The sequence below is a fragment of the Castor canadensis genome, chromosome X, assembly GCF_047511655.1.
Source record: "Castor canadensis chromosome X, mCasCan1.hap1v2, whole genome shotgun sequence".
NCBI classification, from domain to species: Eukaryota; Metazoa; Chordata; class Mammalia; order Rodentia; family Castoridae; genus Castor; species Castor canadensis.
Window position 1 is genome coordinate 53,367,255 of NC_133405.1, and position 26,226 is coordinate 53,393,480.

General features: G+C 42.4%; 1 protein-coding gene and 1 pseudogene across 4 annotated transcripts in view; one reads left to right on the forward strand and one right to left on the reverse strand.

The window, feature by feature from the left end:
• Tspan6 (tetraspanin 6) overlaps positions 1-22,403 on the forward strand; it is a 32,324-nt gene extending 9,921 nt beyond the window's left edge. The window contains exons 1-9 of one of the 4 annotated variants that reach the window (XM_074064123.1): positions 15,707-15,847; positions 16,222-16,238; positions 16,723-16,911; positions 17,222-17,296; positions 18,190-18,288; positions 18,683-18,817; positions 19,149-19,232; positions 20,431-20,537; positions 21,206-22,403. In XM_074064123.1, coding sequence (XP_073920224.1) covers positions 16,900-16,911; positions 17,222-17,296; positions 18,190-18,288; positions 18,683-18,817; positions 19,149-19,232; positions 20,431-20,499 — 474 coding nt within the window. In that variant the 5' untranslated portion in view covers positions 15,707-15,847; positions 16,222-16,238; positions 16,723-16,899 and the 3' untranslated portion in view covers positions 20,500-20,537; positions 21,206-22,403. The other 3 variants (XM_074064124.1, XM_020180409.2, XM_020180410.2) reach the window with 3 other exon arrangements.
• On the reverse strand, positions 12,677-13,616 carry LOC109697046 (transmembrane protein 9B pseudogene; annotated as a pseudogene).
• Positions 22,404-26,226: the final 3,823 nt, after the last annotated feature.

Below are 26,226 nucleotides of genomic sequence, written 5' to 3' on the forward strand. Positions count from 1 at the left end.
CATTTGGAGGGACCTGGGGTCCCCATCTGAATTTGGTTGGGAATTCTCGTTGAGTAGAGGAAAGGGTTACAGCCCTGGAGGCTTCACTATTGGAAGTCGTGGGAAACGTCCCCGACAGTCAGGAGCCGCACCAACGTCCTCAGTGGATGCCATTTGGGTGGTCTTTGGGTAAGGATCCTGAATCTGGTGTGAATGGAATTACGCCTCTGAGAGTAGTCTGGTTGACCAGCCGGTACTTGTGTATGTTGGAGAGTCCTGTGCGAATTTGTTTGTCTGCTGGAATTGTCTCTTTTGTTCTTTGTTGTGTCCTTTGTCCATCTCTTCTGATCATCATGGGACAGACCCAGGTAACTCCTAAGACCCTTCTTCTGAGTCATTTTTCAGAAATCCGTGCTAAGGGACACAATTATGGCGTGGAAATTAAGAAAGGTAAGTTTGACGCCCTTTGCTCAGTGGAATGGCCAACCTTTAATGTAGGCTGGCCTCCTCAGGGTACCTTCTCCTTGGACACAACTAAGAAGGTCCGCGATGTCATTAATAAACCTGGTCTTCATGGCCACCCTGATCAATATCCCTACATCCTTATGTGGCAGACCCTCCTTCTTGGCTGCGGCCGTTTATCCATGAGGCACCTACAGACTGGCCCACAATACTGGCCGTGTTGGGGAATGCCCCCACTCCTGTTAATTCCCCTAAGAAGCCTATTCTGCAGGAAGAACCGACTTCCCATCCGTCTTTGATAGACTTAGATTTTGAGGCAAGCCCCCCCTGAACCTCCCCATTCATCAGCCTCCCCATCTGCACCCCCTGCCCCGGTCTCTGGACCAGCGAGGGGACTCAGGCCCTGTAGGCAGTGAGAAGAAATTCCGGAGGAGGAGCCCTCCTCCACTTCCACCACCCCCCCATCCTCCCGGTATGGGCTCTGGGCAGTGCTGGTCCTGATGGGGGATGCGTCTATCAGTATTGGCCCTTTTCAAGTAGTGACCTGTACAACTGGAAAGCCCAGAATCCTCCTTTTTCTGAGGATCCTAGAGGCCTGACCAATATGTTCGAGTCCATTTTGCATACTCACAGTCCTACATGGGATGACTGTCAGCAGCAACTTAAGACTCTATTCACCACTGAGGAACGGGATCGGATTCTCACTGAAGCCAGAAAGAATGTCCCGGTGACAATGGATGACCAACTACCCTGCCAAACCTGATTGATGACCGTTTTCCCTTAAACAGACCCGATTGGGACTATGGGAACGCAGAAGGTAGGGAGCATCTCCGGGTCTACCGCCAGACTCTTATGGCAGGCCTCCGGGTGGCAGCTCGCCGCCCTACCAATCTGGCTAAGGTAAAAACGATAGTGCAGGGGGAGAATGAAAGCCCGGCCACATTCCTTGAGCACCTTTACGATGCATACAGACAGTATACCCCCCCTAGACCCACTAGTGGAGGTGAATCAGTCAGCCTTGATAATGTCCTTCATAAATCAGGCTGCCCCCGATATTAGGAAGAAACTAGATAAGCAGGAAGGACTTCGGGAAATGACTATCTGGGATCTGATGAAAGTAGCTGAAAAAGTTTTTAACACCCGAGAAACCCTGGAAGAGCGAGAGGACAGAATCAGGAAAGAAAATCAGGAACTACAAGAAAGGATTCGGAGGAAGGACAGGGAACAACAGAGTAAGGAAAACAAGAAACAGCAGAAGGAAATGGCTAAAATATTGCTAGCAGGGGTCCAAGGTTTGGCTGGACCGGGCTCTGGACGGACTGGCCCCCCCATCCCCGAAGAGATCAGCCCCGGTTAGGCCAGGGACAGTGTGCTTATTGTAAGGAATATGGACACTGGAAGAGAGAATGTCCCAAGCTCCAGGGTCACTTGAGGCTAAATAGCAGGCCCAACAATGACACCCGGGTCCTGTTAACTGAATTGGACAATGACTAGAGGGGATGGGACTCGGAACCCCTCCCCAAGTCTTGGGTAACCATAGACGAGGGGAAGCCCGTGAGATGCATGGTGGACACAGGGGCTCAATATTCAGTTCTAAATAAACCTACTGGGCCACTGTCTCAGAAAATTAGTCTTGTGCAAGGAGCCACTGGGTCCAAGGCATATCAATGGACTAGCAAGTGTCAGCTGGATTTGGGCCAGCATCAGTTGTCCCATTCCTTTTTGGTCATTCCTGAATGCCCTGCCCCCCTTCTGGGACGCGATCTGCTAACTAAGGTAAGGGCTCACATTCACTTTGAGCCAGATAGAATCAAAGTGATGGATGGACGAGGACAGCCCTTCCAAGTCTTGACTGTGTCTCTCGAGGATGAACATTGCTTTTTCTCCTTGTGGGACCCTCCCCCAAAACCTATTGAGTGGTCCCCTGAAATGACTTATTGGATTCAAACCTTCCCCCAGGCTTGGGCAGAAATAACAGGTGTGGGGCTGGCGAAACATCGAGCACCAATAATAGTAGAAATCAAGGCTTTGGTTCAGCCCATCTGAGTCCATCAGTATCCCATGTCTTCCGAGGCATGGAGGGGGATTGCCCCTCACATTAACCATCTCCTGGAGGCCGGAATATTACAGCCCTGCCGTTCTGCTTGGAACACTCCACTCTTCCCCATTAAGAAACCTGGGGGAAAAGACTATAGGCCAGTCCAAGATTTAAGGGAAATAAATAAGAGGATCGAGGACATCCACCCCACAGACCCCAACCCCTATACCTTGCTGAGCCATTTGCCCCCTTCTCATGTTTGGTATACCACTTTGGACTTGAAAGATGCTTTTTTTAGCATAGCCTCGGCACCCAACAGTCAACACATTTTTGCCTTCGAATGGCATGATGAAAATACGGGAACCCCCGGACAGTTAACATAGACTAGTCTCCCACAGGGTTTCAAAAACTCCCCTACTCTGTTCAATGAGGCTCTTAATCAGGATCTGGACTCATATCACCGGAGCCACTGTTCCATCACACTTTTGCAGTATGTAGATGACTTGCTTCTGGCAGCTGCATCTGAAGCTGAATGCCGGCAAGCCACTGGAGACCTCCTCCAGGAGCTGGGGAAATTGGGCTATCGGGCCAGTGCAAAGAAGGCTCAAATTTGTAGACAAACAGTCACCTACCTGGGGTATGAACTAAAAGAGGGAACCAGATGGTTAATGAATGCTATGAAAGAAACTATTCTCAGACTCCCTGTCCCCACCTCAGCTCGAGAAGTCCGTGAGTTCCTGGGGACGGCGGGCTACTGCTGGCTGTGGATATTGGGGTATGCTGAACTGGCAAAACCCTTATACGAGGCAACTAGAGATAAGGCCCTGTGGGTCTGGAGGCCAGATCAACAGAAGGCCTTTGAGGAGCTCAAGACCGCCCTCCTAAGAGCTCCAGCCCTGGTGCTGCCAGACCCTCTAAAGCCCTTCACCCTTTTTGTAGACGAAAGGAGGGGAATAGCGAAAGGGGTACTAATGCAGTGCCTAGGGCCCTGGAAGTGTCCAGTTGCTTATCTATCCAAAAGGTTGGACCCAGTTGCAGCAGGCTGGCCCCCATGCCTGCGGATCATAGCGGCAGTTGCCCTAATGGTAAAGGATGCAGATAAGCTCACTTTTGGGCAACATCTGAAGGTGGTAACCCCCCATGCAGTAGAGGGGGTCCTAAAGCACCCTCCAGGTAGATGGATGACCAACGCCTGACTGACTCATTACCAAGGGCTCTTGCTGGATGCCCCCCATATCCTCTTCTCCGAACCAGTCTCTCTGAACCCAGCCACCTTGCTGCCAAATCCGGACCTGGAAGCCCCCCTACATGACTGTCAAGAGATCATAGCTGAAATCACCCAAGTGCACCCTGATCTTCAGGACCTAGTCCTACCCAACAGCGAGCTGGTATGGTATACAGATGGGAGTAGCTTCGTCTCAGATGGGGTACATAAGGCGGGGGCAGCGGTGGTGGACCAAGGTGGGAACATAATTTGGAGTGCCCCATTGCCCCCGGGGACCTCAGCCCAGAAGGCTGAACTGATCGTGCTGGCAGAGGCACTCGAGCGGGCTGAGGGAAAACAAGTGACTGTTTATACCGACAGCCACTACGCTTTCGGCTCCGTCCATGTACATGGCGCCATCTACCGGGAAAGGGGTTTCATTACAGCGGAAGGAAAGGAGCTACGTAACCTCCCAGAGATCCAGAGACTACTGATCGCGGTGCAGAAGCCTCAGGCTGTGGCAGTAGTACACGTTCCTGGTCACCAGTCTTCCCAGACTCCAGAAGCTATGGGGAACCGGCAAGCGGACGAAGTGGCCCGAAACGCTGCTTTGGCCTCCACAACCCTAGCGCTGACTTTACCTGTGCCTGAGCTTCCGCGCTTGCCACGGTGACCTGAGTACACCTCGGAAGACAGACAGTGGATCCAAGGTCACCGATGCCTGGAGTCCAACCAGCAAGGCTGGTATCGTGATGACGAAGGGCGACTGATCCTTCCTGAAAAGTTAGGACTGTTTCTCCTCTCCAACCTACATCAAGCCAACCATTTAGGCAAGAAGAAACTACTTGCCCTCCTTGAGTCGGCCTGCCTCCGGTTCCCGCACCAAACAGCCCAGATTCAAAGGATTGTGGACCAATGTGCTGGGTGCCAGGCTATGAAACCCAGCAAAAAGGGACTCCTACATACAGGTACACGGGTACGGGGGAGGGTGCCAGGATGGAGCTGGGAAGTGGATTTTACTGAGATGAAGCCGGGAAGGTATAGGTATAGGTATTTGTTGGTTCTGATAGACACCTTCTTAGGCTGGGTGGAAGCCTTTCCTACAAAATGAGAGACTGCTCAGGTTGTAGCTAAGGTTTTGCTGGAGGAAATCATACCCAGATATGGCATCCCCGAAACTCTAGGCTCTGATAACGGTCCGGCTTTCATCAGTAACGTCCTACAAGGGCTGGCCCGGGCAGTGGGACTAATTGGAAACTGCATTGTGAATATAACCCCCAGAGCTCAGGGCAGGTAGAAAGAATGAATCGGACCCTGAAGGAGACCTTATCTAAATTAGCCATCGAGACTGGCGGAGACTGGGTGGCCCTCCTACCCTATGCCATCTTCCGGGCTAGAAATTCACCATATGTACATGGATTGACACCTTTTGAAATTCTATATGGGGCTCTGCCCCCCATTGTCGTCTGAGCTCTACCGGACCAAGACCCCAGTATGGCCCCAAATTACTTGGCTAGCTTAAAGGCCCTACAGGAGGTCCAACGAGAGATCTGGCCTTTAGTGTGCTCCTTGTATGAGACCAAAGATGCATCAAACCCGGAACATGGCATCGTCCCAGGGGATTGGGTATGGGTAAAGAGACACAGAGCCCGCACTTTAGAAGAAAGATGGAAGGGCCCTTACATAGTCATTCTGGTTACCCCCACTGCTCTTAAGGTTGACGGCGTTGGGCCTTTGGTCCATCACTCCCACGTGCGTCAAGCCAGTCAGCAAGAACAGGAAGAGGCTAGAGAGTGGATAGCATGGCAACACACCAATAATCCATTAAAACTGAAGCTCATCCGGCCCAGGAGACATACAGAGCAACTCTCCACGCGACTTTCAACGCCCCCCTGCAGTGACCTCCGGACCAGGGCAGACCCCAAGGCCCATTAGCCAGCAAGATGATAAAATTCCTCCTGCGCATTCTAAGCCTTCTGTGTCTATGCTGGGTGGGACCTGCCCAGAACCATAATCCCCACCAGCCCTACCACCTCACCTGGGTGGTCATAGATACATCCACAGGGGAGATTCTCACTCAGACCTCCAGGGTGACCCCTCCCAATGTCTGGTTCCCCGATTTAACTTTTGATCTGACAAAACTGGTGGCCCGTGCAGGGACTCTGAAGGATAACTTTTATGTCTGTCCAGGACACCTAAAAGGTAAAAGTAATAGTAAACAGTGTGGGGGGCATCAAATTATTTTTGTGCTTCCTGGTCCTGTGTGTCCACTGGCAACATCTGGTGGCCATCCCCTGAAAAAACAGACCTAATTACTGTGTCTAAGGGCTGTATAACAGAACAAAGAAGCCGCTGGAGGCCCTGCTGTGACCTTGTAAAAATCAAATTTACAGAAAAAGGTAAAGCTGACACTTGATGGATATCAGGCCTCATCTGGGGAATTCGCCGCTATGACCTGATGAGGCTTGGGGCCCAAGACCAGGGAGCCCTATTTACCATCCGGCTCACACAGCAACCAGCCCCTACTCGGGCGATAGGCCCCAATAAAGTACTTAAGCCACCCTATGTGGAGCCGCCTCCCTGACCTCGCACAACCCCGGTCCCTTCCCGACCTCACTCAAATGCTAGTATTACAACTCCAGGACCGCTAGGAACTGGCACTTCCCTGGGAAGGCCCAGCCCCACTACTGGGCCCAGCCCCTTTGGAATTTGGTAAATGTCGCATTCCTAACATTGAACCACACCAGCCCTAATATGACTACCTCCTGCTGGTTGTGCTATGATGTGAGGCCCCCATTCTATGAGGCAATAGGACTAAATGCCACCTACAATGTCTTGACTAGTGAAAACCCCACTCAATGTTCCTGGGGAAATCGTAAGAGAGGTCTGACCATACAACAAGTGAGCAGCCAAGGAACCTGCTTAGGGAAGGTGCCGGCGGGAAAACAGGACCTATGTGCTGTTGTAGATAACAACCCCACCTGGGGCGATGGTATTAAGTGGGTAATTCCAAAAGACAATGGATGGTGGATATGCTCACAGTCTGGGCTCACCCCTTGCCTATTGACTAATGTCTTTAATGGCTCCAAGGAATTCTGTGTCCTAGTGACTGTGCTGCCCCGCATCATCTATCATTCTGAGGAGAGCCTATATTCACACTGGAATACAGGAACAGGTGAAAGAAAAAAGAGACAGCCTATTTCTGCATTAACCATTGCTACCCTACTTAGCCTAGGAGTGGCTGGAGCAGGAACTGGCATAGCTTCCCTGGCTACTCAACATAGCGGGATGTCCTCACTGCATGCAGCCATAGACGAGGATATAGAGAGAATAGAAGCCTCCATTAGTCACCTAGAAAAATCCCTTACCTTCCTATCTGAGGTAGTACTTCAGAACAGATGGGGGCTAGACTTATTGTTCCTTCAGCAGGGGGGAATATGTGCCGCCTTAGGGGAGGAATGTTGTTTCTATGCTGATCATTCAGGAGTAGTTAGGGAGTCTAGTCTAAAGTGAGGGAAGGACTGGCAAAAAGGAAGTGGGAAAGAGAAGCCCAAGAAGGTTGGTTCGAAGCTTGGTTCAATAGGTCCCCCTGGTTTACTACCTTGGTCTCCACCCTGGTGGGTCCCTTGGTTACACTGCTGCTTATCCTAACTTTCGGTCCATGCATTCTGAATAAGCTAGTGACCTTTGTAAAAGATCAAGTTAGTACAATCCAACTCATGGTCCTGAGACAGCAATATGAAGGGCTACCTAGCCCTGAAAATGTTTACGCGTATCATCCAAATAAGCATGATTCCTCATTATGAACATCTAAAGGGGGGAATGTTGGGGTACTTTAACTTGCAGCCCACCTAGCCTAAAAATCAGCTATAACTGGCATGACCCTTGGGTAACCTCGTGGAGAGGAAGATAGCCTTGAAACAGGGTTGTAAAACATGGTAAACTGTCAATTAAAAGCTGTAACCTCAGACAGAGCTGTGAGGAATTGCCCATTAGAGCCATGCAAAAGTTCGGGACCGAGATGAAAGGCACCATGCAGAGATAAGCACCATTCCTGCCTTTCCTTGTCTCCACTTGTAAATAAACTTTCCAAAACAGGACTCCCCTGCTGTTCTTATCTAAACCTTAGGTTTCTATTCCACTACTAACCCCTAATTTATGGGAGAACACATTCCTTGTAACCCGATAAGTAAACCTCTGGTGTTTCTCCAGTTCCCAATAAATAATATTACCCCACCACCAGGATGTGGGCAAGATCAGGAAAATGTGACCCCAGGGGCATGAGGAATTCCTATGTGACAATGATTGATGCTTTAAAGAGTATAAGACCTGCTTAAACTTTGCATTCAGGGTCCTTGTTGAAACCTGCTGTGTCAGGCAGATGCTCGGACCCTAGCTGGCTAGAAATAAACCTCGCCTTGTGACTTCCTTTGTCTTGAGTATCCTTTGTCCTTTCAGAAGGTGGCCGGCCTCATACCCTAACAATACAATGTTTGGGTCATTTGCCCCCCTTCCCCCCACCCCCTCCCTTAACCACCCCACCCCCTCCCTCTCCCCGCCACCCCCTCACTTCCAAGCAGAAACTATTTTGCCCTTATCTCTAATTTTGTTGGAGAGAGAGTATAGGTAATAATAGCTTGTGCACACTGAACTTCTTGCTCTTCCTTTTCTTCTTTTGTGCCTTTGCACAGACACATTTCTTTAGCCCTATATTCCCTTCCTTCCTTTCTTGGCCTGCTGAAGCTCTATCTTCTGAGAAGCTGCCCCAGCTCATCCCAGTCAGAGGTGGTTTACTTTGCCATCCTTTTCTCTCATAGCACACTCTGTACACATCTCTATTATAGGACTTATCACACTTATTGTCATTGTTCTTTATTTGTCTTCGATCCCCTAGTAAGCTATTAGGGCCTAGAGTACAAGGACCTTGTCTGTCTCTTCTCTATATTCCCAGCCCCTAACACAGAGCCTAGTACATGCTAGGATGCGGATCCTGCCTGCATAACGTCTCAATCCCACTTACAGCTGGAAGGAGTGAAACACAGGGATGACAGAGAGAGGTCAAAGAAGAAAGTGAAGGAAGAAGAATATGGAAATCACAGGGAGACAAAAGTAAGGGGATAAGTGAGAGGAGAGGGACAGCATTCCTGGGAAACACTGGGATGCGTAATATGGAATGTTCACCTTAAATGAGTAGGGATAATTTTTTTAAAAGTTTCTGCAGCACCTACTATGTATGGGAAACACTATGTTAGACAATATGGAGATATAAAATGCTTCTCTATGGGGTTTGGTTGTGAAGATAAGACAAAGATTCTGAAAAAATATATACTGTATTTATTAAAGTTCAGTATCTTCAACTTTAAGACTTTTCATATAAAACCCCTTAGCAGTCAATATGGTATTGTTTTGAAAAATATTAGATGTGGAAACTGACCTACCTATCTAAGATCTCAGCATAGCTCAACAAGGGTAGACTAGAAATAAATTTCCTAGAAAACAGAGTTGGAATTGTAAATTTTGATATCATTTATTTCTCACCTGGCACCTGTGGCTCGTGCCTGTAATCCTAACTACTCAGGAGGCAGAGATCAGGAGGATCACAGTTCTAAGCCAGCCCAGGGAAATAGTTTGCTAGACCCTATCTCAAAAACACCCTTCACAAAAAAGGGCTAGTGGAGTGGCTCAAGGTGTAGGCCCTGAGTTCAAACCCCAGTACTCCCCCCCAAGATATTTACTTCTTGCCGGGTATTGGTGGCTCACACCTGCAATCCTAGCTACTCAGGAGACAGAGATCAGGAGGATCACAGTTCCAAACCAGCCCAGGCAAAAATAGATGGTGAGACTTATCTCAAAAATACTCAGCACAAAGCAGGGCTGGTGGATTGACTCAAGTGGTAGAATGCCTGCCTAGCAAGTGTGAAGCCCTGAGTTCAAGCCCTACTACCATTAAAAAAAGTTATTTCATACATTTCTATGTATCCCTGATTATGTATTATGAATTTTGAAGAAGGCAAGATCAGAGATGGAAAGGATTTGTGGAGAATCTAAAAAGAGGATAGAAAAAAGCAAATGAAAAATAGCTATAGAATAGAATTTCAGAGAAGGAATAATGGGAACATACAAGAGATAATAGAGAATAAAAAGATATTCCTATTCTAGAAACTAACTTTTAAACTGACGATAGGCATTAACTGATGAAATTATATGGTATTAGATGGTATAAGAGTTTAAGAAAATAAGTAGGAGGTGATTTTAAATTTCATAATAGGCACTTAGCCAAAGGTAATTGAAGGGATGCCAGAAAAGGGATTAAAAAATGAAAATGTTAAGGTTATTCATGTGAATAAGAGATAAAATATACTGAGTGAAATACTCATTTTTTTAAACTCATTCCTAAAACACACAGTAGGAATGTCTCATGACATTATGTAGCAACTCAACTTACTTTTTCCTGCTTTTATGAATGTGATACTGGAATGACTTGACATTTAGTTTTTTAATTTAATTTAAATAACCAATCATTGAATAACAACTATGAAGTTACCCCTAGAGACCAGCTATGACCTTGATGAGCAGTAAGCTACACAGGGATTGGCTAAGAACCTAATGAACTCGTCAATTGAGCATTATGTGCTAGGGTGCTAAGGAGAGCATAAAAGAGGGTGCAGGGGCCCTGCCACACTCGCTCTTCTATAGTTTCTGAACATCTAGAGAGCAGGATGTAGAATAGGTAAGTAGAAATGCAAAGCAGGTGCTGCAGTAATTGAGTTAAGGTCTGAGTTAATGTAAGTGTGTGGTTGGACTATGAGAACTGATGTTTGAGAAGGTGAGATGTGGAAGGAGGAACATTTCCATTGAGTTGGGGTGAAGGCCTTGTTTTTTGGGGGGAATAATCATATTGGTTTGCTGTGGAGCTGAAAATTCTCATTGGAAGAGCAGTGGGAAATGGGTTGAGATTGTGACGGGAGATTTAGCAGGGGTAGGGGATGGCTGCCACAAGGCAGGTCTGACTTAAAAGTGAGTTCTTGTTTGTCATTTCCCTTTGCCTGATGTGTGCCAAAGAAAACCATTTAAACCTAATCTTGAAGGTTACAGGAAGTTGGTATGGAAGGGACACAAATCCCTACTAAATGTTGAATGTAAAACAAGGGACAACAATACTAAAGGCATTTCCTACATTTTTGGTGTCAAATATGTTTTTGTGCTCAGAAAGGGGGAAAATTAAAAGGCTGAACCAGAAAAATGAACTCTCCATCTTGTTCTTTCTCGGTAAGTGGGTTATTGGAATGAAGGCAAAAGTAAAATTCAACAGAAAACCCTCAAGAGCGAGACAGAACTGGGCCAATCATCCATAGAGCCCCTTGTGCTTCAGGGGCTTTGAAGAGCCCTTGTTTGTGGCTAAATGTCTGAGCAATGGTAGTTTTTGCTTGGGTTGTTCTGAGTCAAGATAGCTGTTTATAAAACAGCAGCCATGTTTCATCTCAAAATGGGTTCTGTTTCTGATGAAGGAAACAGAAGTAGGCCGGGCTTAGTCCCAGGCAAGTTACTTAGCCTCCTTCAACCTGTTTCTTCATCTGTAAAATCAGGGAAGTGGTAGCATCTACCTCATAATAGGGCTTTTGTGATGTATGCATGAGTTGATAGGTATCTAGTCCTCAGCAACAGTGGTTGTACACAGTAGGTGCTCACTATTACAGCCATTATTAATAGAATAAATTTATTTTATATCTTAGAGAAACATTTCTTAAATTGTCATATATGGGATTAGATGTCCTTTCGGCTAGAGTTTGTACCTATACTCAGGCGAGGTTTGAACTTAACTGAAATTCTGAGCTTGGTGGTATGGCAGGAGAACAAGCAGATGCAGCAGGGTGGGAGGCAGTGGTGCAAGGTGTTGTGGTCATAGAAATATTAATTTCCATGTCAGCCTTTGGTTTAATTTGGCACTGACTGTTGTTCAAACAAAGCAGCCTTGTGAGTGGCAGAGGAAGGGAGAGGAGGAAAGTCAACACATTCTTGGAAATAAGATGTGGTTTTTGCTTTAGATATTTTGTTTTTTTTCTTCAGTCACAGAAATATTTCTTTGCTTTCAGCTCACAATGAAAATCCCAGGACAAGGTACCCAAGCTTCAGAGGAAACTTTCGGTTTAAGATAGATGACAAGGAGCCAGCAAGACTTTCTTTCATACTTGTTTTTAGTACAAGAACCCCTCCGATAGGGTCATTTAGCCTAAAAAGAAAGCTTTGCATATACTTAGAGCCACCCTCCCCTTAAGCCTCTCTCCTGTAGCTGTGGTATATGTGTTACTAAAAGTTGAATGTCTGCTATGTTTCCTAATGACTTTGTCCCAAAGTGTTTATAGGAGTATATAATGTATGTAGATACATCATGTATCCATTCTTTCTATATATTTGTGTGTCAGGCCTTTCTAATTTTAGAATAAAAAATTAGTATAAGGCTTGGTAGTACTCTCCAATAGTTGCTCCCTTAGAACTCAGACGTCTGGCTGGATGTTATAGGAACTGGTCCTAGGTCAATATTCAAAGCACAGGGAAGCTCTGTGTGACTAAGTCAGTGGAACTTTCCTGTTTTCTGGTTCTGTGGTATATGTTTAAAGCAAACTCTCAAGCAGAAAAGTTTGGGCAGCCACCTCTCTACCACGAAAACAAGACTTTTTTGCAATAGTGATACAATAAGTGGTCCCTTGTGATGGTAGCTTGTGTAGATGGCGATGAGTTAGGGAATTGGTATTGTTTTCTAATCTCATTCCTCTAGAGATAACATGCACTTATTTGACACTCAGTGTCTGCTCTCAGAGAGTTTACACTTTAGTTGAGAAACCATACCTTAACACATTCTGTGCAGTAACGACACAGACCAATATATTCACATTACATAGGTTCACAATAAATACAGTATTTTTTCTATTAAATTACATATGTAGGTCAAAACATGGAGAGAAAAATACTATATTTTATTTTCACACTTTATTTATTTATTTATTTTACAGGCAGATTTAATTTTATTAGTAAAAGTCACAAGTACGAAAAGACTTATAGGCTGACTTTGAGCTGTGTGCTTTTAAAAATGTCTCCATTGATACATTAACAAGAAAAAATACTATGCATGTTTTTGCTTCCAATTTTGAGTCTTCAGCAAGAGTTGGTGAAATCAACAGGGTATTAAAATAAAACCCAGGAAAACTCGGTTACTTCTTTCCAATTGTCTGCTGTTTTTCTAGTCTCTTTGAATTCCATTCCCAATTAGTTGAGGACTAAGTGCTGGTCAAAGACAGACTTTTGCTGCTCTTGAACTTGAAGTTTCCAGCGCTGCTGAGCATACTCTACCTTGTTCAGAACATTGGCTCGACTCCGGGAGCGGGCCAGCACATCATGGGCATTTGCAAAAGGCTGGTGATCCCCAACATCGTCATCACTCTGTATCAACTGTGAGTGTCCAAAGAGGCGCCTCTTCAGTATGGGCTCAACCAGGGTAAGATCTACCATGTACAGAAGCAGAAGCCCCAAAATAGAGAGATAAATTGTAATACTAACCTTAATTGTGAGCTTCTCTCCTCGTACTTGCACTCACAGCGCAAACAGTATGCCTCTACATCAGGCCCGCGCACAGGCATGGGCTCCACAACATGAAGGCAGTCACAATCTTTTTGGGGTATGTTCTAATTATAAATTTGCCCAGAATTCTCTTTATAGGGAGGACAGACACATTTACATCGGACATCCTCAAAATTCTTGGCGGCGTCTGTCAGCTGCACCAGCAGCAGCACGGAGAACGCCAAGCAGGACAGGTCGAGCATGGAGCAGAGCCGAAGGAGGCATCCATTGCGGCAACCCAGAGGCCGCCCCCAGCCCGGAGCCCAGAGACCTGCTCCTGGTTCGGGACCCGACTCGGGATCCTCCGTCCGCACTTCCCCTTTCACACTTTAAAAGCCATATATAACTTACTAGAGATGGCCAATTTAAAAACTTTAATGCTTTGTCTCTGTATGGATAATGGAATATATACATCTATATTATTGCTGATCGTTCCAGTTCAGATTTCCTACAGGTAACTGTTTTTCCTATATAAGGATATGTTTTTACAGAAAGCTTCACAAAGTATGCATTTTGCACTATAGTGACAATTAAGTCTTCATGCCCAATAATGGTCTCTCTTTTTTCCCTCATTTCTAGAAAGATAAACGCTAGGAATTGAATTTTTTTAATGTCCCTGAGTAAAAAGAGAGACTAGGATGCCTATACCACTTCATTAATTCATTTGTATTTAAATCATTTTTGTAAATGTGTTTTGAATCTGACTGGATAAAAAAGAAATCCCTACCCTGAGGTTCCCATGCACAGTAAATGATCTATTTTAAATTGAGAGCAATCTGAAACGATTATTTGGTCACTATTCAAGCCTAAAAGGTGCCGGAAAGCAGGAAACAGTGAGAATCTGTAATGTCTAAGCTCATTTCTTTTTCTCCATTAATGAAAAGCATAGAATTAACTCACAATATTTATAGCTTGATAAATATGTGCACTTATTCCTGTGTATCAGGTTAAGCTCTTGCACCTACGTCTCTTATGAAATAAAGATTTATCCCTATTTTAAAGATTGAAGTAAGTTTAAATATCTTTGATGGCTCTGCTAATTTGCACGATTCAAGTTTTCTAGTCTTTTTAACTCCCTGGACACTTGTCTGTCTTTGCATCTAACCATTCTTGAAGACAAGCCAAAAAGAAAAAGAGCCTTCATTTTCGTTTTACCATTGTTGAGGAGAATGTGAAGAGGTCTGATTTTTAAATGATTTTTAATTTCACTCTACCATTAAGGTTGATTCAGGGCTTCCTCTGGACATATGGGGAAGGAAACTTTTTGGTAATTGATTCCCATCCGGTAAGCAGTTTAATGGCTTAGGAACAAAACATAGGCTCAAGTTCTAGGAAGTTCAAACAATTGGGAGAATTTCCTTGGGGAGAGGCAGGTATCCCAAAGCCAAGTACCACATGTAGCTTATATAATAGGCAGACAGAATTAGAAAGCCCAGGAATCTCAAGTTTTGTCTTTGCTGTTAGTTGTGTGACCTTAAGTTTTAACCTCTGTGATCAGCTGGTTCTTAATGGGAAAAAAATCATGAGGCTGGAATATACACTGCCTTTCAGTTTTAGCATTTAAATGGCACCACATTTACCTGAATTCGCTGAAGAATCCTCCCTTTTGACAATTTTGCAGGTAGTGGCTGTGCTTACATTCCTCTCGACTGACTTTCCAATTACTTAGTGGATACTAGAGGAGAGGGATAATGGAGTTTTGCAAAGTCCTGAAGGAAATTCTAAAATGCACAATTATCTTTAATTTTGGAATTCTAGGTTTGGAATTCTTTCAACAAGTGATTATTTCCCTCAATCCGTTCATTCTTATGCCCCCCTTCCCATCCACTTCATAAAAACAATGTTCAAAAATCGAAAAGCACAAAACAAGACGGGAAAAAATAAGGCTAATTCACTTAGGTGAATTTCACTTTTCCTTTCATTGCTTGTCTAAATACATCCAGTTGCATGTATTACTTTGCAATCTGCTTTCTTTTGGAAATATATATCTTGTGGGTATTTTCCCATGTAATAACACGTACTTAAGTCGCTTCTAACCTCTTTTTCTTTGTCATTTCTTTCTCCTTTCTAGGGCACTAGGGGCCAGGGAAGCCTAATCTTATACAGTAGTACTGGCGGTGCTGGTGATAGAAACAACGTGGTAAAGTTATAGACAGGACAGAAGGGGGTGGGGGCAGGAAAGATTCTTTAGAAGAGAAAAAATAGAAAAAGATCTGAAATTCCCGATACTAGAATCTTTGCATATTGTTTTCAGTAACTTCAGTAGGGGGCGCTCGGAAGTTGTCGCCACTTTCCGGACAGCCTACCGGACTTTACCCTCTAGATATTGTACGGTGTTTCCGGCTCTTCTCAGTTGCAGACGCTCGTAAGTTTTCGGCAGTTTCCGGGGAAACTCGGGGGCTCCGCGTCTCGTTTGCTGTGTTCTGTCGCTGGGTTCGGTGGTGTAGGGTCTCGGGCTAGTCATGGCGTCCCCATCTCGGAGACTGCAGACTAAACCAGTCATTACTTGTTTCAAGAGCGTTCTCTTGATCTACACTTTCATCTTTTGGGTGAGAGACAGTGACGGTCGCGGATCCCGGGGGTTGGGTGAGGGGTGTGACCCAGAGCGGAGGGAACTCGGGTCCAGAGTGAGGTGGGGTTTAGGCGGGCGTCGCTTCTGGGGCCCCGGCGCTAGCGATGAACGGCTGGGCCCCAAGCCTGGAGCTCGGGCATAGCGTGGACGCTGGGGTCGGGATGCGGGACAAGAGCTGCAGACAGGCTAAACTGGGACCCGTCCCAGGCGTTCGAGTTAGGTGCTGGAGGCGAGGAAGGGAATTATACCTCCACAGCACCCAAGGATGTCCTTGAACCTTTGGAGAGGCAAGGTTTGCCCCTTTGAGGGCTCGCTTGCATAATAGTGTCTTTCTTTTCACTGCTTCATAAGACGGGAGTGTTTCGCAGGTAAGTATGGTATGGCTTCACTCCCGCCAGCCTATCCTTGGGATTGCTTTTGTGTACCCTGCCTTTGTATCTCGTGTTCATCCCTAAATTGGGCATGGGATGGGGGATGGGAGAAGTCTCTGGCACTCTGAAACACTTTTTTTCCCTTCATGAAGGTTTTCTTCCTAAGGCGGGAGTAAAATGGTTAAGAAAATTTTGATCCCCAGGGCAAATATGCCAAGGGGTTGTGCTCACACAGTAAAACAGATGAATTTTAAGAATTTTGATAAGAGTCCACAGCCTACCTTTGTGAGCAGGTCCTCTTCCTGCCCTCTTTCACCCTCCCCTCTTGTCTGCCATGTCTCAGCCACAGCTCCGTGGCCTGATATCAGACTGCTGAATAAATTCTCACACCCATTGTGTCTTAAGTATTTCCTGGTTTGTGATTTGAAGATGCTAGAGTATACTGTGCCTAACTGTTTATATTGTCTGATTTCTCGCATAGATCACTGGTGTAATCCTTCTTGCTGTTGGCATTTGGGGCAAGGTGAGCCTGGAAAATTATTTTTCCCTCTTAAATGAGAAGGCCACCAATGTCCCTTTTGTGCTTATTGGCACTGGCACTGTCATTATTCTTTTGGGCACCTTTGGTTGTTTTGCTACCTGCCGAGCTTCTGCATGGATGCTGAAACTGGTGAGTCCTTGTTTTCCTTAGAATATTCTAGGTTTTCTTAGAAAAGGCTTACATGTTCTAAGCATTGTTTCTTGGAACTGGCTACAACTTTTTTTTTTTTACAATTTTTCTTGTCCTTTATTTATGAGAACTTACTAAGTGCAGCTGCCAATTTCGATTTTCAAAATAGATACTTTGATATTGTTTTCCTTGCCCTTTCCAATAAAAAATATGTTAAACTGGTTGAGCAGAATACTTTTTTCCTTTGGCTTCTTTTACAGCTGTGGTATATCTTATTTATGCTCACTTGGATTTTCTTTTTATCCCACAGTATGCAATGTTTCTGACTCTCATATTTTTGGTGGAACTGGTTGCTGCCATTGTAGGATTTGTTTTCAGACATGAGGTAAGTCTGAATTAGGGAACCTAATATGTTAAAATTTATCTTCTAAGACAAAAATGGATTAATTTATGTAACAGAGTTAGACAACTTTTTTTTGGCATTGTTGGGGTTTGAACTCAGGGCTTCATGCTTGCTAGGCAGGTACTCTACCACTTGAGCCATTCTGCCAACCCATTTTTGTGTTGGGTGTTTTCGAGATAGGATCTCATGAACTGTTTGCCCGGGCTGGCTTTGAACTGTGATTCTCCTGATCTCTGCCTCCTGTGTAGCTAGAATTATAGTTTCAAAATCACAGTTGCTTAGAAATTTGTAGACTGATAATCACCAGAAAAAAGGCATACATAATTACATGAGTGTCCAGTTACAGATAGGAAAATAAAGTACAAAATTGATACCTTCTCTACTTAAGGCATGTATTTTTAAAAGAGTGGATATACTTAATGCAAATCATCAAAAGCTTAAAAATGATATATTAAAAATAATATTGAAATCAAATAAATCTGTGGTTGTTTGGAAGTCATTCAGTGAGTATTTTATAAACTGTTAGTGCAGTTTCCCAAAGTAAGGTTTTTGTAGTTTAATTGTATAGACATTAAACTTGTACAAAGTGGAGAAATATTTGGGGGTTAGGGGTGAAGCAGGCAGTATAGAGCTGCTATTTGGATAAATGTTCTCACAGCACTTTGAACTTGCAGTGGTTTTCATATTGTGTTGTAGTGTTTTACTTAGTTCCCTCAGCTAAACTATGTCCTTTAGAAGACAGGATTAAACCATGGAAGTTAATTATCATACATTAAAGATACAACCATTGGCCAGATGTGAGAATTTATTTGACCTAGAAACCAAAAGATCTTTCTAGAATATTTGTTTATAGACATTGTGTTTCTTTTCTGTAGATTAAGAACAGCTTTAAGAGTAATTATGAAAGGGCTTTGAAGTACTACAACTCTACAGGAGATTATAGAAGTGAAGCCGTAGACAAGATCCAAAGCACGGTAAGTAGTCATAGATGGTGGCTTTTAAGAGGAAACACATTTCTTATTGCTTCTTAGGGAAAGATAGATCCAGGCTACTATATATTGTCCACTTGTTTGGGAAAGAAGTGGCATATCTGTGTTCCCTTCATTCTCCTCATGTGTCCCTGTTCTCGTCCTTACCCACTTACATCGTAGACAAATGTTAGTGCCAACTGTAGCAGGAAATAAGACCAATCCAAAACTGTCACCCTTCATGTTAGAAACAGTTGCAAATCTCTTGAATCAATTGTAAAGATCATTGAGTACAGTAAGTGTTGTTTTGGGCATGAATTGTCATAAAAGATGATGTTAGGTTAAATGTTTGACTACAGCATTGTAATATGGACTATAAATGTTTTGTTGGATTTTTCAGTTGCATTGTTGCGGTGTCACCGATTATAGAGATTGGAAAGATACTAATTATTATTCAGAAGCAGGATTTCCCAAAAGTTGCTGTAAAGTTGAAGATTGTTCTCCACAGAGAGATGCAAATAAAGTAAACAATGAAGTAAGGAGCCCTTTAAATTTTTTTACTTGACAATATTTGAGGACTTAACTGAATACAAAGTTGACTTATTATTTAATTTTTACTCATATCAATACACATAATGTGAAATAGGCAGAGCAGGCAGGACTTTATTTCATACAATTGGCAAGTAACACTTTCAAATGCACAACTCGAAAGGAGGAAATGGTTGGGATTGAGAGCATATAAAAGAGAGTAGATTTCAATAAAAATGACAAAGCTCATCTTTTTTGTGGAGGTGTATGATCAAAGTATTTGTTACCACAAAGGAAAGCACGATTGCTTGTGTTAATGTTTTTACCTCTTCTATTAGGGTTGTTTTATAAAAGTAATGACCATTATAGAGTCAGAAATGGGAGTTGTTGCTGGAATTTCCTTTGGAGTTGCTTGCTTCCAGGTAAGTCCTCTTGTTCCTTGGGAAATGTTTCATCCTTCTTGTAGGTATAGACTGGAAGGTTTTCACTTTTAAGGCTTGAAAGTTTTGCTAAGGAGGCTGGATAAGGAGGGCAGTGTAAAAGAAGTCACATCTTCACGAAACTCTTTAGTTTCCCATCAAGGTACAGAAATACTTTTGTTTTTCTTAATTTTGATTTTGTGATTAACATTTTTTAGGTTTTTTTCTTTAAGAGGGTATATCTTGGGTCTTATGTTTTCCTGCACTGTTTCCACAACTACAGGGCACTCTAAATTTTTATTCCCATTGTCATGGCCAGTCACACCTTGAAACTACAAAAAGCAAGACTTAGAATTTTGTAGTGCTAGGGATCAAACCTAGGGCCTCACAAATGCTAGGTAAGTATTCTGTCACCAAACCACTTCCCCTCCCAGTATGTATATAAGTTCCAGCCTATAAAAGTTTAGATCATATAACCCCATATTCAATATGGCCTCTGATTTTTGCATTGATGCTGTGTTGCAAATTGAGTTGTCTTTCCCAAGTTGTGCTACTCACTGTATCATGGAAACTTTGATTTGTGGCTCTAAATGATTTTTTGGGCATGTTTTTTCTTAAATTCAACATTATAGAAATAAGACTAATGCAATATGTTTTTAAAGTAGTATGCCAAACTATCTAAATATGCACTAATACAATAGCCATTAGCCTGGTAGGAACAGTTCTAATTATTAAATAAAGTTAAAACTTCAGTTGATCTAGCCCCATTTGAAGTGCTCAGTAGCCACATGGGACTAGTGTCTACTGTGTTGGACAGTACGGGTATTCTAGAACATTTATACCATTACAGCACTGCTTTCCAAGAAAATTCCTGCCCTCATAGATGGAGATTTTACCGGATAAGATGCTTATTCTAAGCCATATCTTAATGTTTTGGTAACTGACGGTTTGTCCAAAACTCATGACTCTTGAATTTTCCTTCAGTGTTAGTTGTGAAGTTCTGGGTCACAGTAGTAGTAAAATTTCACTATATTTGAATATGATCTATTGCTTGCATTCTACAATTAAACATAATTGTTTAGAAAAACTCAAGGAAAGAAATTATTGGTGAATCACAAGTAAAAGGAGAATCCATCTATATCTTGAGGTCTTTAAGCTCTTTTGTGTGTGTGTGTTTAATTTTGTTCATATTTTGTTTCAGCTAATTGGAATCTTTCTCGCCTACTGCCTCTCTCGAGCCATTACAAATAACCAGTATGAAATAGTGTAACCAGTATACACACAGGCTTTATCCTCTCCAACTTTAAGGTGTGTTCATTTTGGTCCTCAGTTCTGTTAATGTTGATATTTACTCCAGCCTGTGATGTGGTGTGTGGACTGAGTTTGCTGAGGTCTTGTTCAATAGCATATTCAAATCTTGGTTAGTGCTGAATTGTTAGGTCCCTTTCTACCAGGAATTGCCAGAAAGGAATAACTTAGCTTGTCTATGCACTTTCTCTCCATTAATGCAGTAGAAGAGCCCCTCTGGGTTTACATGTTCATATATACATGTGAACCTAAAGATCTTTCTTTCTCACATATCTTGTGTGTGTGTGTGTGTGTGTGTGTGTGTGTGTGTGTGTGTGTGGCACTGGGGATTGAACCCAGGGTCTTGTAGATGCTAAGCAATTGCTCTGCACACTCTTGAGACACACCACTAGTCATTCACCACACAATCTTAACCAGTGCTTAAGAGCTTAGGAGCCATAAGTTCACCTGACTTAACCAGCAACCAGATTTGGAGGAAATAGTAAAATATTATGAGAACTGTTATTGACTGAATTAATCCCTAGGGCACCCTTTACATTTCATTTGAGCCACTGATTGGGAACACATGGGAAGTTCTTCATTCCTGGGGACGGATTAGAATGTGGGCATACATACAGTTACTGAAGTTTATGGAACAAGTAAATTAACTTTTTTTTCTGTAATTTTAGGTTACTTAGGTGTTCCCTGTGAATTTTAAGATCGCCTGTATGGAGACTGACAAGAGTAGCTACGAATAGGCTGAAAAACTACACCGATAGATTGAAAAACTACACCCTACAGACTGATTAAATCAAGATATTTGTTTACTACATTTTAAGTCCACCTTCTGTCCTATGTATGTTAGATCATTGAAACCCCATATCTCTCAAACACTGGAAAAGCTAGTAAAGTGTAAATGAAATATTGTGTTTCTCTCAACTTTTATTTTTCTCAACATGGGGCCTTTGAAAGTGCTGTGAATTTGCTGTTTTGGTAGTGGTGTTATTGATGAAAATTTAACCCCTCCAAATTTGTTACTGATGCAGTATGATAGAAAATTGACCTCTCTGAACAGGCCTCTTACTGGCCAAGATTATCTGGTTTGATTGTATAATTTGCACCAAGAAGGTTAAATGTCTCATTAGTCTCTGTTCTGCTGACAAGCAGAAAGTCATGTTATATAATTTAATTCCAGGTAGTCATTGGATGGCGCCTCTCATTGCAGTTTCTGGGTGGTGGTAACAGTGTAAGGCTTTGGGTCTAAAGCACCAAGACTAAGTTTCAACACAATTTACATTCTTTGCCTCCAAGCTAAGGGATTTGTACTGATGTTTATACTTTCCCTATGGTTTGGAAGGTTCTGATTTTACTTTAATGGTGTCACAATAATTGTATTTTCCTTAGGATTTTAATGGAACTTCATTAACTTTAGCTAGAATTTCCTTATCAAGTTGATAAGACTTAATTGTCAGTATTATGGTCAATTTTAATAGTCTTAGTTTTGGTTTATGTCCTTGATTAATATTTTACACAATAAATACTGTTTTCCTCTGAAAGAATTGTGTTTAAGTTTTAGAAAATCTACTGGGATGGTTGTTTTCCAGTGAGAAGTAGATTCCCACATTTCTACTTGGAGTACAGTTTTTTCAGTATGAAATCTATGGCTGGGGTCTTGAATCTGTCATTTAAAAAATTAATGTCTCTTTAAAAAGCTATTCCCTTTGATAGGATCACATTTCAGGTTAGTAAATAGCATATGCTTAGCATTCTCCTAGAAATAAGACATTTTTGTGTAGTTTGCATGAAAAAGTTGTATAGGGAAGGATGTAACTTGTGTCTTCAGAATAATAAATTAATGATTATTAAAACTTGGATTGAAATGGGAAATACTTCTTTGGTTTTGAGTCTTTGATACATCTATTAGGGGGCTGGAGGTGTGGTTCAAATGTTATACATCCATTAGTGAAACCTATTTCATCTACGATTGCCACACAGTCCACACAGTCCCTGAATTGGACAAAAAAACTACTAGTTAATTTGTGAAGAGGAAGGGGACCAGCAGTAAGGAGGAAGGGGAACAAGAAAGGGCAATGGGGAGGGTGAATGTGATCAAAGTACAAATACACGTGTATGAAAATGTCATAATGAAGCCCATTATTTTGTACAATTTACACATTGATAAAACCTAGTTAAGTAAGAAAATGAATTTCAGGTACATGTGTTAAAATGCTTGGAGTTAGTTAAAAAGGATATTCTCCATTAGAACACTTGGTAAGAGTAGTTTTTGACACAAGTGATTAGAAAATAATGTTGAAAAATAGTGTTTCTCCAAATGTAGTAAATCATTTCTGGCTATTGGCATAGTGAAGGTAAAGAGGTAAATATTTAAGGATCACCAAAGCAACTTTCAAATAGGCATTTTTCTCTAGGATGGCCTTGAAAAATCTTTTAATATTTTCTTTAGTTTTTTTTTCAAAGGTTTTTCCCTCATCATTAATAGGAAAAAAGCTATATAAAATTAAAATGTGAGAAGTAGAAAAAGAAAAAAAAAACTCAGAACACACTTCTGAATGAGTAGCTTTGTTTCTAAGGTGGGTTTATTTTGGATGGTCAGTTACAAAATCTTACAGCTTTGTGTGTGTGTGTGTGTGTGTGTGTGTGCGCGCGTGTGCGCGCGCGCGCATGCGGGATTATAAACTTTAGTTCTGAAGGTAATGGGTAGCCTGGTTTCAGCTGATCATAACTGGTACAATGAAAGTTCATGTGCCTTTAACACTTTGCTAATTAGAATAGCTGGTTAGTGCTAAAGGATCTGAACATAACATCTGTGCCTTCCTGTGATGTCACCTGGCAACGTGAACAATGGCAGAGGGAGCAAATTTGCTCAGTGGCACTGGCCTGGACTTTGGGCTTCATAACAAAATTCCTTTGCAGTTTTGTTTTTATAAAAATCTAGTGAATTTTGTATTTTCCCCACAATATATCCCATGTTTAAACTTAAAATAATTTTCCATATTTGATGTGCCAAATATATCCTGTGGGCTGTCTTATTTCCAGGCACCAGATTTCTCATTGCAAGGTGGCTTTGAACTGTGCTTTGAGAAGCAGAGATCTGTTAGGTATATTTTCTGAAAATGTGGAAAGCTTGGTAGCTTTCCAGGACCTGTTCCATGTGGGCTGCTGGGTGTATGTTGCAGGGCCATCAAACGTGTGGAAATAAATACCTAATATAAGGTATAAATACCATTTCTGTTTTTCTCAGAGCTCACACAAGATTCTTAGAGACTTGCTGTTTTTAACCTCCTGTCAGAGACTTGCTGTTTTTAACCTTCTGTCAGAATCCAAGTTGGTATTCTGTCAGTGATGTGGCCAAACAAATCTGTTAAATTATGAGATGCAAGGCAATATAAGCATTTTTGTGTGAAACTGAGGAAATTTTGATTCCTTTGGACTATTTTGTGTGGGCTTCTGTGTTTGTAGAAAAAAATCTAACACAAGATATAAATACCATTTCTGTTTTTCCTAGTAGCATTCATAAGATAGTTTTATTTTTTAACTTTTCTGTTCTTCTGGGTTGGCAAATCAAGCCTTCTTAATTGAAAAAAAACAAAAGGCTAATATATCAGAAAAGAATATATAAATTGAAACAGCTACAGGGAAATGAGACTTTCATTTTTTACGTTCTTGGTTTAAAATTTTGCCCAGATTGTTTGGGATCGCCCTTGTGATTTAATTATGGCTTTTCTATTAGGTATCCCTACCCCGTGGAGCTCAGTGGAGTTAGTCGCTGGTAAAAGCACAGTAAATACTAATGGAATAAATGAATGAACGAGTGAGTAATTATAATGACTCTTTAATGTTCTGAGTAAAAGAAGATGTTGATGATGTAACTATCTCATTCTATATAAGCCACCATTTATCTAATAGAAACCACCTGCTCAGTCAGAAACCACTTAACCTCAGAAACCACTGCTTACTTCCTCCTGGTCAAATCACTTTTTGCTTCTCTTGAATTCTTGGCTACATTTGATGCCACTGAAAATTTTTTCTTTGGTTTTTTTTTTCTTTGACCTTGTAATGAATGTCCTGATTTTTCCCAATTATTGATATTTTTAGTTTCCTTCACTGTGAATTTCCTCTTCCTTTTCCAATGTGGCAGCCCCCAAGGCTTGTATTTGGCTTTCTGTTCCTAGGTTAAGCTGACCTTCCTTTGAAGAATTAAATGTAGATGATCAATAGGACTAACCTCCTACACTCACTCAGATTATGCACTTTAGTTGGTCATAGCAGCTTGCTTGCATTTTTCTGACCCTCCAACACCCGAAAGCTTAGTATTCTGAATACTGAAAAATTTAAAATATCCCTCTATAATGTGTGGGCAGTAGTAAGGCACTCATTCGATGTTGACTGAGTTAGCTCCTTCAGCAGGGTGACAGTTTATGGAAATTGGGGAAAATGGGGCAACTGCTGTAAGAGTTTACTATCACTGGCTCTGCTACGTGCAATGATCGGGTGAACATCAGTTCTTTGAGTAAAATTGCCATACTTGATTGGGTGGTGTTCTCATTACCACATTCTCAAAAGATTTTTTTTTTTGGCAGAATCAGGGTTTCACACTTGTTAGACAGGCACTGTACCACTTGAGCCACTCCACCAGCCCTTTTTTGTGTTGGGTATTTTTTGAGATAGGGTCTCACAAAGTATTTGTCCATGCTGGCCTCGAACTGTGATCCTCCTGATATCTGCCTCTCCAGTAGCTAGGATTACATGCGTGAGCTACCAGTGCCAGGCCCACATCTTCAGTTTTTTATTAAAAACTTGAAATGGTGAATTGGAAAGACTTTTCTCTATTGGAACAGAAGTTGCTCATCACCTTTTTGGGGAAAATACAAGCACTTACATAAGTGTAGCAACATCCTCAAAGCAAATCAAACTGATACAGCATGGACATATATAATCAATTCACAAGTGGGTGTGAACAGTGGGTACTACTCAGGATCATCACTGCAAAGTAGAATAATGATATTATGTACACACTTAGGGCAACACACTCAGGGTACAGCATAGGCAATTTTTACTCTGTCCAGGAAGGTCACGTACTTCCTTAGCAGCAAAGTGTCATGTAAGAGAAGGTAGACCATTTGCACAAAGGCTTCTCTTTCTTTTGACTCAGTTTCTTCTCCAGAGGATTGAGAACTAGTGTTTACTATGCACTTACTAATTGCTACAATTGGCTATCCTATGTAGGGAGATGCTACACCCTTGCCAAAAAAAAATGAGGATTAGGTTAAATACTTTGCCCAAGATCATACAGCTAGTATGTGGCAGATCTGGGAATTGCACTTAAGTCTGATTCCGAAGTCCGATTTGCTGGGGATTGAACCCAGGGCTTTGTGTAGAGTTTTAGCACTGAGCCATACCCCTAGCCCTGATTTTGCTGCATCTTAAAAGCAAAGGGAATTATGTGACATAGCCTATAGCTAGAGAAGAAAAGTAAAAAAACATTGTCCTTTCCCAAAAATATCTTTTAATCAGTCTTTATTAAAAATGAAATCTTTTAAAATATGCCCTTGTAATGTGTTACTATCCAATAAATTCACATTAAGAACAAACCCTGCATTCTGAGTGAGGTTAGCCTGGCTCAAAAGACCAAAAATCGTATGTTCTCCCTCATATGTGGACATTAGATCAAGGGCAAACACAACAAGGG